Source organism: Montipora capricornis, chromosome 2 (genome assembly GCF_036669925.1).
Source record: "Montipora capricornis isolate CH-2021 chromosome 2, ASM3666992v2, whole genome shotgun sequence".
NCBI lineage: Eukaryota > Metazoa > Cnidaria > Anthozoa > Scleractinia > Acroporidae > Montipora > Montipora capricornis.
The window spans coordinates 53753442-53772274 of NC_090884.1; the positions used below are offsets into that span (position 1 = coordinate 53753442).

The following is an 18833-nucleotide window of genomic DNA, read 5'->3' on the forward strand; positions in this document are numbered from 1 at the left end:
AAAAAACAAGGTTACTGAACACGTGAGTGTAAACACTCTATTATAACGATTTGGACGTGTATCAAATAGCGATATAGGAACACATTCCACCAGCGGCGGCTGTACAACTTTCCGTTGAAACTAACCAGGAGCCAAACCCAGGACTGATACCTCGAAACTTAACTACAAGAGACCACACAGGCTATAACTAACGCAGATCTATTTCTCACTTAATTATTTACTGTGGACCTCGGTATTAAACATACAAACACAAAAGTCTGAAGCCTGAATGGGACTGAAAAATATCAAACTGTTCAGAACACTGAATGCTAGAGCGACGTTACGCACGACCTTGAAAATGTGTTCGCAATTTGTTTAACGGACCAATGTTTGGCAAGACTAAAACAAAGCTTCTCCTTATTCCCTAATATGGACAGTGAACAGTTCGATTGCCCAATCACGTTACTTCATTTCGAATGACGTCAAAGCGTCCCAGAAAGTTCAATGGAGAGATGACGTTGTTTGCATCCGCGTTCGCTAGGCCAATGAAAATTCGCGCTCGTTTGTTTTTGTTCGATGAGCTAATTAAAGGGGCAGTGTCATGGATTGTTAGTAAAAATCTTGAAAGCAAAGAAGACCAGTGTTTACCGATGGCAAACCAAAATTAATGGCCAACGTTTCTTCAAAACGGCTATTTTAGCTCACAGAAACTATCCTTATGTGTTTTTTGTTACGCTTAGCCAAGATTAAAATGAACACCAACTTGAAAACATCGGGCCGACGTTTTCAACATCTCCTCTTGTATCTTAGATAAACCCCAAAATAACTGTGTGTGGCTCATTTTTCTTTTAAAATTTAATAGATTTTTGTGCTACTGCGGTGATCCAGAAGCAATTTAAGAATGAAACGGTCACTGAAAATTGATTTAGTAATTTTAGGGTCGAAATAAAAGGGATAATTCCCATGATACTACCCCTTAAAATGTTTTGTATTTTTGTTTACGTTCACCCTGCTAGCAGAGCCTTTCTTTTGCTTGCTCGATTTTCGCGTTCTCGAGAAAGACTCTGCATGAATCGAGTAAGATCTTTATTGAATATGCGCTGCACGTTGCCAGGATACAGTTTCGAACCCAAGCCTAGTATGCCAGATCTCGCCGCCATCTTGGTTTTTCATGTTACAGCGGGCTCAATTATAACCATCGGTTTTGTCACTAAACGGACGCTCGCACTGGAAAAACCGGTTTGACGAGAGAAAACAAGATTGACTAGTCCAGAAGTTCGGGCTGCGGCGGCTTCAAAGAGTTGAAATGATTCGGGCAGAGCCTCCTTTTCTCCTCCTCAGTAAAGGAAAAGACAAAAGGAGGCTCTGCTCGCAGGGTGGTTTACGTTCTGTTTTCACGTTTATTATTCAAGGACATATGAAAGTCACTCCACTCTAACAGAAGTGACCGTATCTAAGCTCGGTCATGGCATCTTTAGCCAAGGCTTTCACCACACAGACTTATTAAGGTCCACTTTAACCCCGTCTAGTAAACGTAGTCTTAAAGAATAACCATTGTTACACTGGCGAGAGGACTTGGAAACAAACGACCCACACTACTACTTTATATCGACAAATCTACTGGATCTCGATACATTCATATAGTTTACGTCATAGAAAGTGCGGCCTACGGGGTTTTATGCACGAGTTGTTTGTGTGAAAAACCCCGTACAAAGCACTTTCTATGTCGTGAACTGTTTATTACACATAACATGAGAATTTTCATTAAAATAGTTTTCTGAACGCGAATTAGAAACAAAAACTCACTAACAATAGAACCAAATGCAAATTTGATTTAATTCAAAAACAAGTACGATTTGCACGAGTAACTGGCATGGAAACGCCTTTACGCTATCGTTGATTGGTTATACTTCCACATGTGAAATAGCTGTACGCCATTCTGATTGGCTGTATAGGCCTTTTTCACATGTGAAAATAAAGTGTATAGATTTGTACAAATAAGCTTTATGGAATAAAATTCTCATGTTATGTGTAATAAAGACATTTTCGTTAGTATATTTAGCGGATAGCCTCACAACGTTTTTCCTACAAGGAAGAGGAAAGATTAGAAATTAAACCATCTGTCATCTCTGCTACACTTGTCCTTTACGATGGACGGGGATTCGAGGGCGTTAGACAGTAAAATCTATAAGTGGTGATTGGGAATTCAAGGCATAAAGAACAGGTTCGTGTGCTCGGTACGCGTGTTTACAATTCCATTCCGTTCACTAGCAACGACGAGAAATGACTAAAGGTTCCGTGGAGGGAGAAAGCATGAACTAGTAATTCTCTGTCTAAATTTAAACGACGCTCATGGCAGCAGTGAAATTCCTGACAAATAAAAACGTGAGTTTCTATCATTGAAAAGCAACCGTTTTTGGCCGCCTCACCTTCCTCCCTTGTTTACCCTCGCATAATTTGAGTTCAAAACGTTTACTCTGCGCGAAAACAACTTGTTCATTCAAATGGGCAAATTTTCCGTAAATCCCAACTCTTAAATAGTGAGTATACAAAAATTTGGTTTTATCAACGGAGTTGATAATGTAAATTGGCCACCGTACAGAGATTCTAAAAGCTCATGGCAGCAGTGAAATAGGCCACTTAGGAATCTTAGAACTTAAAATCTCTGTACGGTGGCCAATTTACATTATCAACTCCGTTGATAAAACCAAATTTTTGTATACTACTTCCCCACCGACGCAGCACCACAGTTTCTTTAGAAACTACCCCCTTCATTCTTAAATAGTGAGCGCCAGCTTGCTTGCAGCAGGCCACTGTCCTTATTCTATTTTAGCCACGTAACCCGCTTTAAACTTTTTAACGAACGGCAGCTGGAAATGGTAATAAGGTGGCGTCACAATGCCTTTCTTATGAATTTTACTGGAGAACGCAGTCACTCCTGTCCCTTGGTATTCTCGCGTTGGCAATGACTTTCTGTACATGAAGGGCATCTTTCTCCGCTCTGCAAAAAAAGAAAATCGGCTAAGTAACACAACTTAACAGGAACAATCACGTGAAATGTCACATAACGCCAGGTCACGCTAAAGGTCTGCGAATAGACAAAACAGCTCTTGCGCGATGCGACTAAATTTATCGTACATGGCTTTGTTAAAAGCCCATTTCCGAGTTGCTGTGCACAACCATTCAAATGGAAATGAGTTGCGTTTTCTAATGCAAATCAAACTCATTTCCCTTACAATAGTTGAGCACCAAGACTCACTTCGAAACCGAGACAAACAGCAACTCGGAAATGGCCCATTGCCTTGCACGAATTTTGTAGCATGTCACCAAACGCGGCCTAATTTAGATAATGCCACCATGTCTGATGTCTTGCTGTCACGCTAACAACGGATGGCGCTCAGGGACGGACCATTTAACTCGTGAAAAGGGAGGGGGAGGTTGGGAAATTTCTTTGTGGTATGATTCCCTTTTATCAGTAATCCGTGTAGTATCAAGGATTTTTCTCATCAGCTCTCCAAATGCTAAATCAAGTTTATTAAACCTATGTAATATATAAACCCCCAAAGCAATTGGGAAATGGTTGAGTTTTCTTCCGGTCACTCACTTGTGCTTGGAAAAGATTTAAGGCGCTTTTATTGAGAGCCAATAAAAAAGCAACTCGACTCGAAATGCGATGACGTTTGTAAATGAATTAAAATGTCAGGAGGTCAACTTACTGTTGAAGTTGCGAGTCTTCAAACTGCACCAACTGATCTCTCTTGTTCACAACCGACAACAACTGTTCCATCAATTCTGCTTCGCGTTCCCGCTGTTCATTTGTCTTCTGCGAATCTAAAGAAATAAGCAAAAGTTCGTAGATACATGTAATCAAGATCAGAGTATTAGAACAATTCGAATGGCGTTCCAGGAAACTTTTCGTGTCCTCGTGAGCGAGCGAGACGTCACAGGATGGCGGAAAGCAACAGGAAAGAAAAAGAGAGAGCCTGGGTTCAAGGTTTGGACATCTTCTAACGACGTTGCCCGCAAGCAAGTAACTGAGAAAAGAGCTCATAAAATGAAAGACCTTCTTAAATAGAAAAAAAATGACAAAAGCTTTCTGCCTGAAGCTTACCTTCCATTTCCAGAAGCGCTCTTAACTCTCCCTGTAGCATATCATGGCTTCTTTCCAAGTCCTCTTCATTCTTACTGCGGTGCAAATAAACGAGAACAACAAAATTGGTACAACCCTGTCTCGAGTGAAGACAATTACGACCTAGAAACAATACACATATGGATCGCGATCGATGAGACGTCGAGACGAAACTGTTAATTAATTGACTCTTCGGTTACGTAATAACTGAAGTCTAGCAGTGACGTTATATCCACAGAAATAAGTTCTAAAGAATAAAGATGTAAGACTTTAACTTCCCCAAGGCAAAGAAGGGAACAAGTTCCGCCCCTTTATCAGATGGTAAGATATAATTCTCTGCACGGTACATGTTAACACAATTATCGGGTTCGGTTTCAGTAAGACATTTAGCATTCAGTAGGCAACTTTCACGATAGCGTAATTTGACTACAAACTACCAGAATTCAGTTTGTCTTTCTTTTCTTATTTAAATTTTGTATTCCCAGTGGGGCAAAAATAACAATAGCTCTAATTAGCATGAGACAAATAGAACCTGAAGAATTCTGGTATTTGTAGTCAAATGGCGTCATCATGCAAATTAACAAATTTGACAATGTTATGACGAAATGCATGATCAATAGCAGGACAGACGCATGAAAAACTGACATCAATTTGTTTTTACAATAACAAAAAGGCAGAGGGATCAAAATTAAGTCGAAACACGAGAAGAACGCGGGACAAAAAGCGAGAAACTTATTATTCTTTTGTTCATATTCAAAATAGCCCAACTAACCTCGTTTTTGAGAAAAATTCTAGAGAATTTGTTATCCCGAACGAGGTTAGTTGGGCTATTTTGAATATGAACTAAAGAATAATTTAAAGCCAGCCATTTTTGCATAGGGTCTATATCGCGTCATTATCGCATAAATTATAAATTCTTGTTGACAATAAAAATTAGCCAATGAGCGCGCGAGAATTTTTGCAGTCATTGCACTGTCCACCGACTTACAGTAAATTGAGTTCGGCTTGTCGCCTGACCAGCTCGTTCTTCTTGTTGACCAGTAGGAACCAGTCCTGCATTAGTTTCTCTTGCTCTTCCTCGCAACCTACGTCAAACATGCGAGTGAGATCAACTAGTATATTAAAGTCCAGTTACTTCACCCGTAAAGCCGCTGTTATCGTCACTTTACTGCCGTTCCTAGATCGTTAAGCAACTCTCAATACTGAACGGCTCACAATAATAAGGAGTTTTTGAAACCAATGCTGCTGGCACTCCTTTATAAGGAAGCTCCATTTCAACAAAAAAGTAACTTTATATCACAGGAAATAACCGTTACAGTCAAGTCAGTTTAAAGTATTTTCAAAGAAAGTGTTTGTATCCGAAATAAATAAGTTTTAGAATCGCCTACTTTTGTTTTCAAATTTCACCGGCGCCGCCATCTTGAATAACTGTGACGTGTTACGGTTGCCCTATTGTTATTAGACAAAAGCTCTTTGTGTCAGAACAATAGGGCAACCGTAACAAGTGACAATTATTCAAGATGGCTGCGCCCACGAAATTTGAAAGTGAAAATAAGGGATTTTAAAATTCACTTTTCTTGATATAAACACTGTTTTAAAAACAAATTTCGAACAAATTTGTTTGTAAACACAATTCCCTTCGGTTTAAAGTTATTCTGTAGTAAGAGTGGAGGTTCCCTTTAAAGTGCCCCTGTGACCAAAAAAATCAATTCATATTTTTCTTTGGATTTCAAAACTATGTTAACAAAACACTAAGTGACCCACGTTTTAAGCCTTGATTTCAAAAAGACACCTCTTTATTTTAACTGTAATTTTCCTATTTAATGGTCCGCCATTACTAACATTATGTTCTTGAGAGAGCTGGATCGAGGAGAAAATGACGTCAAAGGCTCACTAGTTTAAGAATGCAATACGTGTGTACGCCGCAGAATTAATATGCAGCACGGGGGTTTTGGGCTTTCAGACTTTTAAACTAACGCTTTGCATATATAATAAGCTGCGTTCATACGCGGAAATTTTAAGCTAGTGAGCCTCTGACGTCACTTTTTCCTTGAACCAACCGTCTGAGGTCCAATCGGTCAGTTTTGAACGTGAGTAATGGCGGACCGTGAAATCCAAAACTTACACTCAAAGTAAACTGCCTTTGGATAAGAATCAAAGCTCAAAATTTTGCCAGTCAGGTGTTAAGCAAACACACTTTCAAAATCTGAAGGAAAAAAGGAAGCGGTTTTTTTGATCACAGGGGCATTTTAAGTTCCCTGTTTAACGGTGGACACAACAGCAGCCTGACGATGAATTGAAAAGAGTTGTGATTGGCTGCTACAATACACCGTAAATGCTACCACCACATAAATTATTTACAGTGCTCATTGTGTCGGGTCAGTACGAAGCTATTACAACGGCTCTCGGGATTGGCTCAGAAAACAAACTGGACCAAGACAAACAACCAATCAACGATGGACCCTAACCCTGAAAACAATAGAGCAACAGCTGCGTCCGAAAGGAATCCAATGAAATTAGAGGCTGTAAAGAGCTGCGTCCTATCCTTGCCTCAACATTTTAGATTTCACGCAAAGTCAAATTTCAGCACCATGAAACATATACTTGAAATAAACTCCGTGCTCCATTAACTCCTTCATCTAACGGGCCGTACAAGTTGCGTTAAGTTAACAAAATGGACAGTCTCAAATTCAACGGCAGAGCAAGTGAAAGCGATGTCTTGAGATGACGTTACAACTGCGCTACATTCCAAGTTTGAAAGCATTTCTGCATTACAAAGAATATTGTGTCGTCATCTCAGGAGAAGACCAATGCCTCTCACCTTTTTTTTTTCTTTCGAGGGAAAAATGTACTCTGGATTTGAAACAGTAAAACCGATAAAACGTCACGTGCATGAGCTTTTAAAACTGATAAAACACTTATCGTTAGAATTCTGTATATAAAACATACTAACAAGGCATTTACTACTAGCACAAATCCCATAATACAACTCTTTTACCCCCCAAAAATCTGCATAGGCATTGTTTTCGACTTCTCTTGGGACATTTTCATGTCCCAGGAGAAATTGCAAACAATGGTTATGCAAAAGTCTTAGGGGGTAATAGAGGTGTTTATGGGATTGTGCAAGATTGTGACTGGCTTGTTTTTCTTGAATGCTAATGTTCTCTTCTCACAATTTGAACCTTTGTTCGGACTCCAGAGGGACACGCTTTTTGTGAAATGTTTCTAAAGCCGTTCAGGTCGTTTATTAAACTTAATTCATTTGCTGTAGGGGATTTATCTCAGAGAAAAAAAAAGAAGTTTCGGGGCACTTAAAATATTTTCTAACTACCAACAGTAGTTGTAACAGTAAAGAAAGGGAAAAGAGGTGATACCTCTGCATTCCATGGCTCGTCGCAGCTCCATTTCGAGTTTCTCTCCGACCTTGTCCAATGCCTCTTGTTGTTCTTCTAATGATCTAAGTTCTTGGCGGACGTATTCAGAGGTATCTTGAAATTCCTACGATATTATTATTATTATTATTATTTCGTAACTATTTCAAAATTCTCGAATCTGATTGGTTCTGTGCCCGCATATTTGTCGCCTAATATGCTAGTTTCGAATAGGCCTTATTCACGATAGCCGCCATGTTAGTTCTCAAATTGTCACGCAAATTAGCCCTGCGTTATGCTGGGGGGCAAACAATGGGAAAAAAAAGAAAATTGCGGAAAAGCGGCTCGTCGAAATATTGAAATAACATTGCTAAAAGTACATTTTAGAATGTAGAATCAAGTACCTTTTATAATAATTTTATATCTTTGATTGCCTTTGACATTTTGACTTTCTACTACAAAACATCGAAGTAACTTGTGTAATCATTCTATTTTACTACTTAGGTGATAAACATTTAATGAACGTGAAACAAATCATCTGTGTGGCTAGGATGTTCTTTATAACCTCTCGAACTTGCGTTGTTTGCCCCCTCAGAAGTGTGTAGCTAATTTGCATGATAATAGCAAATCCAACACGGCGGCCATCGTGAATAAGGTCTATTGTGCAGCATCAAAAGAACAGAATAGACGTTCAGGGAAGTAATTAGCATTTTATTGGACAAAACAAAGGAAAAAGTCTTTTGCTGCTGCACAATTCGAAACTAGCCTATTGGTGCGTGAACACGTGGGAGTCCAATTTGAATAATTCCAAATTAGACACCTACGCCATTCGCGCGTCAATCACATGCACTTGGATGGAGTCTTTCTTGCTGTTTTCCTACTGTTTGCAAAACATGTTGAATATAATTTTAACTTTTTCACACATAAAGGTATTCAAAGACTTTTTATCCTCGAATTTTCTTCTCGTTACGATTACTTGGTAATTGAACCTCGTGTCGTACATTTCAGGGAGAAATCGTACTCGTAATTTTAAAATCACTCGCACGATTACTCCCTGAATTGTACTCCACTCAGTCCAATTACTATTACTATTACTTATCACCAAAGTGGTTTGCATGATCGAATGACTTAAAATCAAAAATTCAAGCCCCGCCCAATTAGATAAAGAATTCTCACCCGAGTTTGAGTTTCTTCAGGATCCGATGATGTTTGATCTGAGTTCGGCTGAAAACAAGTTTCAAACATGTTAAATGAGTACCTAGGTTACATACGAAACTTTTAAACTAATGTAAACTTCTTTTCCCTGAAGTTACGACACTGAACATGCTTGGTCAGGCTGTTCTGAAGTTCCAAGACAAAAAGGGATGAAACAAGCTTCAAAATCAAGTGTCAAGTCTTCTTTGCTTCATTCACGCACGGCAGCGAGAATGTTTTCTGTTCTACCATACAATACATACATACTTAATTGACCACTCCTCATAGGGGCTTTTCACGGCCCATGAAATACAATCAACGAAACGAAAAAGCAGAACAACAAATGTTAGAGCGACTTCCGAATATATGACCTTGAAAAAGTGTTCGAAATTCCTTTCACGGACCAATGTTTGGCAAGATTAAAAACCAAAGCTTCTCCTTATTTCCCCCAAGAAAACTCCTAATATGGGTTGTAAACAGCTCGATTGCCCAATCACATTTCTGCATTTCAAATGACGTCAAAGCGAAACTTTCCGGAAAGTTCCACGGAGAGACGACGTCGTTTGCATCGGCGTTTGCTAAGCCAATGAAAATTCGCGCTCGTTTGTTTTTGTTCGATAAACCAATTAAATGTTTTGCATTTTTGTGTACGTTCTGTTTTTACGTTTATTTTTCAAGGTCATATGAAAGTCGCTCTAAGAATCGCCAGATGAACGGAGGCAAACCAGTTGGCTGTTTACAAGTGCGGCCGAAAAAGATGAACCAGGGACTACCAGGAACAAATACGAGTGGTCAGAACGAGTCTTGAACCCGGGAACTCCGGATCGCAAGACAAGCGTAGGAGGCTGCCTCCCGTTCTCGGCCATCGTTACGAATGGCAATGATAAAAATGGATCCAAACTTGAACCCATTCAAGGTTCGTGTCATTTATCCCTTTGCGAAGAAATGGCCGCAAATTTCAGTTATTACAGAAGCCTAGCACCTTTCCTAAACATAAATTCAGATGTTCGCGAGTATTTTACGCACGAGTGGACAAAAAATCCGACTATATATCATATCATATCATCATACTTCTTTATTTACCCTCGGATTTTTTAGAGTAGCTTGGTGTAGCTAAAAACACTTCAACATCCCCGACATTTGCCACTCCTCACTCCAACTCGTACTTTTTTTGGTTTGTTTTTTGCTTTCACTCCTTCCTTGATTTTTCCTGAAGGGACATTTTTCCCGGTCGGGAAACTGATTTTCGTATGTTATGGAAGGGTCGGGAAACGGTTAGCAAGTCCCTGACTTTACTGCACAACGATTTGATTTTGCAAGCCGTAACTAACTACTTGCTCATACCTCAGACGTACCATCAACTCTGTTTTCAACGCAGGAATTGGTATCTGTAAGTGAAAGGAACGTCTTTGAGCCAAACATTAAATATATAATTTGCAGTCTTATTTGCAACCGCCAATTCTTCTAAACGAGAATTCAACAAACCAGCTAAATTTTAGCCGGGGATCCGGAAGACAGCCGGCCCCTTTACTTAACACCACTCCGAAGGATAGGAACCCAGAGGTACACATCGACTTATCGTTCAGTTTAGGTAAAAATTCCTTTTCCTCCCTGGAATTGGCGGCGGGTGAAGATGGCTAACTAAACAAAAACATCCGAGTAAAAAAATCTCAGTAACTTGCAATGAATCCATGCTATGTACAAAAATCCTAAAGTAACAAAACAATATGAAGGAAGAGAGCCTGATGCTGAAATAATGAAGATGCCTTCCAGAATTTGTGCTACTTTGTGTGAGACTTCACATAGTGTCGCTCTAACCTAACCCATACTAAATAACTTGTTTGTGGGCAAGGACTTTAACACTTGCAAAGAAGCATGAATACATTATGCACTTTTATTGGACAACGTTTACCATTCTCTGCAACTTCTTGGCCATCACTTTGGGACTGATCGGCTGGCACTTCAAACACTTCGAAGTATATCTTTCTACTCTCTATATACGCATGTAGGCCCGCATTGGGTGCATGAGTATTTGACCGCAGAGGTGCTGAAGGTGTCGTACTCTTCGACAATCCATTCACCGTTGCATTTTTAGTCGATGATTTACTATCAAAAATATTTCTTTCTTTCGAACTGTCAGATTTTTGCGGATTAATTTTTCCATTTTGTTGCTCAATGTTTTCAGAGTCACTTGGCTTTTTACTCTTTTTGCCTTGGTTCAAAATCTGTCGAATTCTTTGCAATTCCTCGCTTTCTTGAAAACCCGGTTTATCTGGCGAAGTATTCCCATCTTTTTCTACTGACGGTCTTCGTTTCTTCGACTCATTCTCTTTGTCTTTGAGCTTCAAAGGACGATGCTGCAAATTCTTGTTTTTAACAGTTTTTTGCTCGGTGTTAGTATCTGATGTTTCCGCGTCAACGTCCTTTGTTTGTGTTTCGGTTATTAGCTGCTCCGAAGAAGATTCGGCCAACTTTTGGCCCATTTCTTTCCCAATGGCATTCTGGACCAACTTCTGCGCTTTCTCGTTGACCTTCTTCTTTCTTTGAAGTTCTTCCTGAAGACAAGGACATGTATAACAAAAAGTTAAGGCTCACCATCACTTTCCTTGGTTTATGACATTAGGGAGTCAAGTTAAGCAGCCCCTTTTGAAAAACGTGAACAAGATGGACTAATGGCGAAATTCTTATCATTGCACTAAATTCTTTTTCTCAACTGACGCTTTTTGTCGGCGTTGGCGTTGTCCGCGCTTAAACTCCCAATTGTCCTACTCAAAACGTGAGGATTTCCCTTTTCTCTGAATTCGTTTAACTACCCTGGGGGAATTTATCAAACCTTTGAGACCAAAATAACGAGAACGAGATGAGAGAACTGCGAAGATGAAAGACTTGCAATACCTCAAAATTATATACTGAAGCGACGTTTTCGTAGAAGTTTCCGTTCTCGTTGGGAAAACTCCCCAATATTGAAGGCACGAGTCCGATCCAATTTTCCTCTCATAAAAGTTTGTTACTTTCCTAGCGGGTATTCAAATTTCGTGCCAAAAACCAAAAGGACACAAAGGTAGTGCATTTGTCAATTAAGCGTCGTCAATACTTGGCCTCTTCGGTGATTGACCTTGATTCGAATGACAAAGTAGTAGTGATAGTTGTACAAAACCTAAGTTTCCAAAACCGCACAATTCCGCATTCTTTTTGGAAGTAATTATAAATCTTTCAACAGGTAAGCAGCCACAGTGCACTTCTTTTTGTCGCTATTTTACCAACTTACCCTTCGTAGCCGCAGACTTTCTTTCTTTTTCAATGCCTCTTGGTTATCACTCTAAAACAACCGAAACAAGAAAACATTCAGATAATTTGCCCTGGTACAGAACGGCTGTGATTCGTTTTTAATACTACAAGTGTTTCAGAAATTAAAGAAATTGTTTTCTTGTGGTTTAGCTATCGGAAGAAGCGAGGTATCAGTTTTCGTGCTTACCCAGGGAACAGCTTTTTAACACCAAAACCGAAACCATTATTTTGTTGACCGAATGTCATCTATTTCGATTTTTGTATGAACTAGGATTGTCCCCTTAAAAGGAAAGTACGGCCTAGAAGAAGTTTCTCTGAATCGAAAGTTCTTTACCTGTATTGTCATACTTGACCACTCATTTGGGTTTAATGTGTTTAAAGAGCCAACAATAACGCTTCAAAAATGGGCTATTTTAAATTGAAAACCGCCATCTTGCAAACGAGGTTATGACGTAGCAATAGTCAAGGATTTCTTCGGACGACTAGATGTACTTGATTTAAACAAGGAAAACACAGGCAAGGAGAGCGAACTTTGTAGACTTGCATCTTAATCCAGAGGGTAAATTGTATTAATATTGACTCCACAATCAGAACAGATTTACCTCGTGGTCGTTAAACAGGGTTTTATCTGTGAGTTATATGCAGGAGTTTTACGAAGCGAAAGAGAGCTTGCAGTGCTATCCCGAGCTCTTTGCTGTGAAATAAACGCCGGGAATCAAGTTTAATCTGTCTACCGTGGTTTTTTACGAGATCCCTGTTACAACTTCAAAACAAACGATAGATTTATACATTTCCATCGAATGGTAAGAGTAAATCGTTTCAGTAGTTTCTATAAAGCTAACAAAATTTAACTACATTTCAAGTTGTTCATTTTACTGCCTGGAAAAGCGTATAACAGTGAAAGTCATCAATATATTACTTGATTCAGTTTTCTCGCTCCAACATAATGATATTTTGGACTGGTTGACTGAGATTTCAGTATGAAGCGAATGTTACCAAGACCAATATTCATATACCTGAAGATCCCGCTTGAAGTCCTCCTTAGCAAAATGACAGACCCGAACAGACAATATAGCAGTCAAGTTTTCAGGTTTGAGGAATCCATTCATATTTTATTTTCGCAGGCCAACTTATTTAATAGACATGTGTCTAGTTTCATCCCCCTCGAAAGCGTAAAACACCAACAGCGGTAATTGTTGCTGTGAAAAAGCCTTGCTATGTGTATTGAGCAACATCTGAAAGTTTCGTCGGCGAAACAAATACATTTTCTGAAGCATAAATGACGGCTGTCGCAGAAGAAAGAAAGTGAAAAAGAAAAGAAGGTACGCTTGTCGAATATTTCAGGTTTTTGTCTTGTTTACATTTGCTCTGGCTGATTTTTGCGGCCTAGTTTGTATTAAGTTACTTGAGTTTCTGTCGCACTTATGGCCTACTTGGCCTACTAGCTATTGAACCACAAGACCGTTTACCGTAGTTCATCTCACATTTGAATTTCTTGGAGCAGAAAGGTCACGCAACACTGAGGAAGTGATCGGGGAACGAAGAACTTGGTAAGGTCGAACCCGTTTGTTGACTATTGCTATGTCATAACACGTCATATCCAAGATGGCGCTCTCCAAGTCACGGAAGAGGCAACTTCAAAGTGCTCTTGTCACATTTTTACAGGGATTCAAAAAAAGTTTTAGTAATTTAGAGAAACTTTTTCTAGATGGTACTTTCCCTTTAATTTTCCATCTCTGTTAACTTTATTGATGGTTACTTCTCAACATAGTGCTCTTACTGCCTGTACAAGAAAAATGGCATTCCGAGTTAGAAAGAAATGGTGAAAATGGTTTTAACAAGCCCGCGCAGAGAACTCTTAGAAACCTATTGTTTTGTTCTCATTGTCGTTGGTGTTGACCTCGCTAAAGCCCCCAACGGCAACCGGAAGTCAGTAGCATTTAAGTGTAATTTACCTTAGCCTCCATATTTTACTTATTACGTGCCTTCGCTTTAATATGAAGGAGGCACTTCCTCCAGAATGCTAAGTATCAACTTCCGGTTGCAATCCGTGTGGCTCAAGTAAGGCTTATGCTTAAGCTCCTTTATGAGACTTCACATAAACGTTGCAAAAGCAAAATTCGAGATAAACCCTTCAGTTACCTTATTATCCTTGTCCTGCGCACCAAGAGCGTTTGAAGTCGGACCTTTGGTCTTGGTTATCTCGGCCACTCGTTCCCTAGGCAACGCACCAGTTGACCATAACATTGATTATTAGCATAAGGTGCGGTTACACTCACCATGGTAAATGCCATTTCCCATGGTAAATTATCCCACGGTGCCTCACACTTGGGTTTTAGTATACCGTGTTAACTAGGGGTCACACGTTACGAAGATTACCGAGGTAAAACGAAATCTCACGCAATTCATTGGCGGGAAATTTAATCACAACCTCATCAGCATAGCGATTGGCCCTTGTACCTCGGGCATCAAAACACCCTTCCAACTTCCCACGTTAAATGTCATGGGCGCTTCCACTGATCTTTTTGACGTATCCATGGATATTTAACACGGGAAATTTACCTCGGGAAGCGTCGGTCACACTACTAAATACAGTTTCCCGTGGTAAAAAGGCAATTTACCACGGTAAAAGTGCCCCGTGTAACCGCACCTATAGGCGCCCATTATGGCAGCCACGTTTATTTCAGCTTCGTTATATTTTATGTGCTTTTTGCTTTTTTTGGCTTTTTCGTTATCGAGAACTACTCCTCCTACATTGTTGATGGTAGATGGATGCGACATGGGATTTTTGAAAGTCAGTACTGGGTTTCTGGACGGATGCGGTGAGATTTATTTGGACCATGCTGTTCGTTTGTGTGCTGGGAAGCAAAGACTAACAAGGAATTTTCATCGAACTGGTAGAGCGTTGACCAAAATGACTAAGCGGGGTTTAACATCGTTGGCTGTTCCGGGTCACGACCCTCCTATTGACATCACCATTTTTGTCGACGTTTCCGTTAATCCAGGGCCGGTTTCTCAAACACAAGTTCGAACTTATTATTTGCCTCCGCCGCCTGCACAACAGCCATTACATTCGCAGGTAGCTCGTTCCTGCATTAATTACTCGAGGAGTCAACTTTTGAACATCAGGGTCTCAAGACAATATTTGTTATCGACCAGAGTTTATGGAGAGCTTAAAGCCTGTGGTATTTTAAAATACAGAGGAAGACGCGCCGGGCGTCTGAGAAAAAATAAGAAAACTCAAAATCGCCGTCGATTTATTATTTATATTTCTACTGACTATTTTGTAAGCGAATATAATAATTTGGTAAACGAATCTCACTGGAATACTGGTTCATTATGCGTGAACGAGAGTCAACGCAATCATCTGGACTATTGTTATACGCGTCCGATGGGTGTTAATGTCAACAATCTCATTTACGTCGACCAATTTCATTCACGATTTACTAATCAACCATTGAAAGGAGTAGAGTTTTGTCTCCATGTTAATCCAACTAATTTGATTCAAATTAACACCTCTCCTCCGAACTCTCTCGATTCACGTCACCTTAAAGTTTGTGTATGGAACGCTCAATCATTAAGGAATAAAACGGCGAGTCTTGTCGATTATATACATGACAATAAATTGGACATCTTGGCAATTAGTGAGACGTGGTTTTCGGATAAAGATGCCGCGGTGAAAGCTGAATGTATTCCCGATGGTTACAAGTTGTATGATGTACATAGATCCGGCCGTAATGGTGGAGGTACAGCTTTGATCACTCGTTCAAATATAATTGTCAAGCAGGTTGTTGCTCCTACGTGGTGCTCTTTTGAACTTTCGGAATGGATTTTAATTGATGGATCTTTTCGCTTACGGCTTGCTGTCGTCTATAGACCTCCTTACTCTACAAAGCATCCTGTAACAATCTCTTCCTTTGTTTCCGAATTCTCCCAGTACCTTGAATCATTTGTTTTATGCACGGAGCCCATATTGTTATGTTGTGACTTTAACATCCATGTTGATGCTGTGGATAAACCCGATGCAGAATCATTTGTGGACCTACTTGATTCTTTTGGACTAGCTCAACATGTCCACTTTGCAACTCATGTTGAAGGACATATACTGGATTTAGTCATAACCAGGAAAATGGACAGTATCATTCAAGACACACCAATTTTAGGCTCCTTTCTATCCGACCATGCGACTGTATTATTAAACTTAAAAGGTTTTAAGTCAGAATCCTCTGCCAAGGAAACGTGGTTTCGGAAAATCAAATCGATTAATCTTCCCAAGTTTAAGAACGATCTTCGTAATTCAGAATTGTTACTAAACACTCCTAAACGTCTTGCTGATCTCGTTGGTTGTTTTGGCACTACTCTAAAATCCATCATTGACAGACATGCTCCTTGGCGGAAGAAAACCATGATTCAAAGAGCTCAAGCCCCATGGTTGTCCGATGAGATCAGATCTGTGAAACGTCTCCGGAGGATAGCTGAGCGCAACTGGAGGTCTACAAAGTCTGAATCTGACCGGAGATCTTTCAAACTTCTTCGGAATAAAGCTGTCTTTCTTATGAACAAGTCTCGTTGTGAATTCTATACAGATTTCATCAGCAACATCTCTGATAATCAACGTAAGCTTTTTGCTGCTACAAAGAAACTGTTAAATCAGTCAGCAGAATCGCCCTTTTTACAGCACGGCGACAAGTTAACTTTGGCTAACGACATGGGTTCGTTCTTCGTCAAGAAAATATCCGATCTTCGCGTTAGCCTTGATGCAATTCCGAACTCATGCGGTACTATCAGCCGCCATTCTTCTCAGTGTTCTTCTTCCTTTACTGCTTTTCACCGTGTAGACATGGACTATTTAAGGAAACTTGTGCTTAGAACGCCGACAAAATCCTGTTTACTCGATCCTGTTCCTACGAACATCATAAAAGATTGCCTTGATGAGTTACTTCCGATATTAACAACCATGATAAACCTGTCGCTTGAATCTGGATTTTTCCCTGTTATTTGGAAAGATTCGGTTGTCACACCACTGTTAAAGAAACAAGGCCTTGACTTTGTTTTTAAAAATTTTCGACCTATCAGCAATCTTTCCTTTGTTTCAAAATTGGCTGAAAGAGTGGCAGCTGATCAGATCCAGTCTTACTTAAATGAGAATGATCTTTTTCCTACATTGCAATCTGCCTATCGACAGCACCACAGTACAGAAACCGCCCTACTTAAAGTCAAGAATGACATTTTGATGAGCATGGAAGATAAGCATGTCACATTGCTTGTGCTTCTCGATTTAAGCGCCGCTTTTGATACTGTGGATCATCGGATTCTCTTAGATCGCCTCCAATTTGATTTTGGAATTTCAGGTTCTGCACTTAATTGGTTTGAATCGTACCTCTCTAATAGAACCCAGCGTATCTCTATCGATGGTGTTCTATCGAATACTTTTAATCTTAAAGTGCTACTGTGATCAAATTTTTATCCCTTGAGTTTTTTGGTTTATCACATAGAGTACCATGAAACATTAAAAACGCTGTTTACCGTTTGGAAATATCTGCATTGGTTCCAGAGATATTTAAGTTTGAAAAATGTGTTAAATATGCAAATGAGAAGGCTGATGACGTCATTCACCCAACCCAGTAGAACATCAAGAATATAAATAGAGCTATCTCGGTCAATTTGCAACAGAGACCATTGAAACTTGGTGAGCTGATAGTTCTGAACGCAACACACCTACGACTGTAAAGAAATTGGTTCCCATGGCAACTCACTCTTTTCCAGTCCCCTCCAACCTGATTTCAATATTTTGGTGATCTCAGGCTAGAAATACATTAACCAAGGCCACAAACTCGACCTAACATCTTTATATGCTGGCAGGATCATGCAGATGAGGCACCATTTGCAAATATCAAAACAGAACGCCAAAGGTGGTCTGCAAAGCTTTTAATATCAGGGAGGTCTGGAACCCAGTATGTTGCCATGGTAACAAAAATGGTATGCTCATATTGTGGAACACATTTACTAGAATCTTAGTGCAAAGAACCAAGTATTTCTGATACAAATTGGCTGAGATATCTTTCTCCATCATACTTGATCAAAATTTGGTAGGGTTTATGACGTCATCACTTGGCTAATTTGCATATTAAAAAAACTTGAATATCTCCAGAACAAAAAGAGATATTTGAAAATGGTAAACAGCATTCTTCTTCTCGTACAGACTACGTGTTTATGTGCCAAAATGGCTTCGATAGGGAAGATTCAAATTTCGTCACAGTAGCACTTTAAATTTGGAGTTCCACAAGGTAGCTGTCTCGGGCCATTATTATTTTCTCTCTATGCTAGCAAGCTTTTTAAGATCGTCGAGTCACATCTTCCTAATCTCCATTGTTATGCAGATGACACACAACTGTATATCGCGTTTAGACCAGGAAATGATTTGGAGGAAACTGCTGCCTTAACTGCCATGGAATCATGTATTGCTGATATCAGTCAGTGGATGCACAAGGATAAGTTAAAACTGAATTCAGATAAGACAGAATGTCTTCTAATTGGAACGCGACAACAACTTCAGAAAGTCAGCAACATCAGTATGTTATTGGTTGGCGACTCCCAAATTGCTCCATCATGTGAAGTTCGAAACTTAGGAACCTGGTTTGACTCGAAAATGAGTATGCTAAGTCATATTAACAAAACTTGCTCATCTGCTTTTTATTATCTTTATAACATACGTAGAATTAGGAAATATTTAAGTCGTCCAACTACCGAATCATTAGTTCATGCTTTTATAACCAGTAGAGTAGATTATTGTAATAGCCTATTATATGGCCTCCCGAATTCACATATCATGAAACTCCAACGTACACAGAATGCCGCAGCTCGGCTGGTCA

General features: G+C 39.7%; 1 protein-coding gene across 1 annotated transcript in view; it reads right to left on the reverse strand.

Annotated features, from left to right (window-relative positions):
- Positions 1 to 1929: 1929 nt before the first annotated feature.
- LOC138037505 (EH domain-binding protein 1-like) overlaps positions 1930 to 18833 on the reverse strand; it is a 36509-nt gene continuing 19605 nt past the window's right edge. Inside the window, exons 8-17 of the mRNA XM_068883423.1 lie at positions 14104 to 14201; positions 11942 to 11992; positions 10586 to 11228; positions 10018 to 10061; positions 8656 to 8703; positions 7483 to 7606; positions 5097 to 5193; positions 4091 to 4164; positions 3696 to 3810; positions 1930 to 2980 (exon numbers count right to left, since the gene is read on the reverse strand). Of these exons, the coding sequence (XP_068739524.1) occupies positions 2896 to 2980; positions 3696 to 3810; positions 4091 to 4164; positions 5097 to 5193; positions 7483 to 7606; positions 8656 to 8703; positions 10018 to 10061; positions 10586 to 11228; positions 11942 to 11992; positions 14104 to 14201 (1379 nt within the window). The 3' untranslated portion in view covers positions 1930 to 2895. The remainder of the gene's footprint in view (positions 2981 to 3695; positions 3811 to 4090; positions 4165 to 5096; positions 5194 to 7482; positions 7607 to 8655; positions 8704 to 10017; positions 10062 to 10585; positions 11229 to 11941; positions 11993 to 14103; positions 14202 to 18833) is intronic.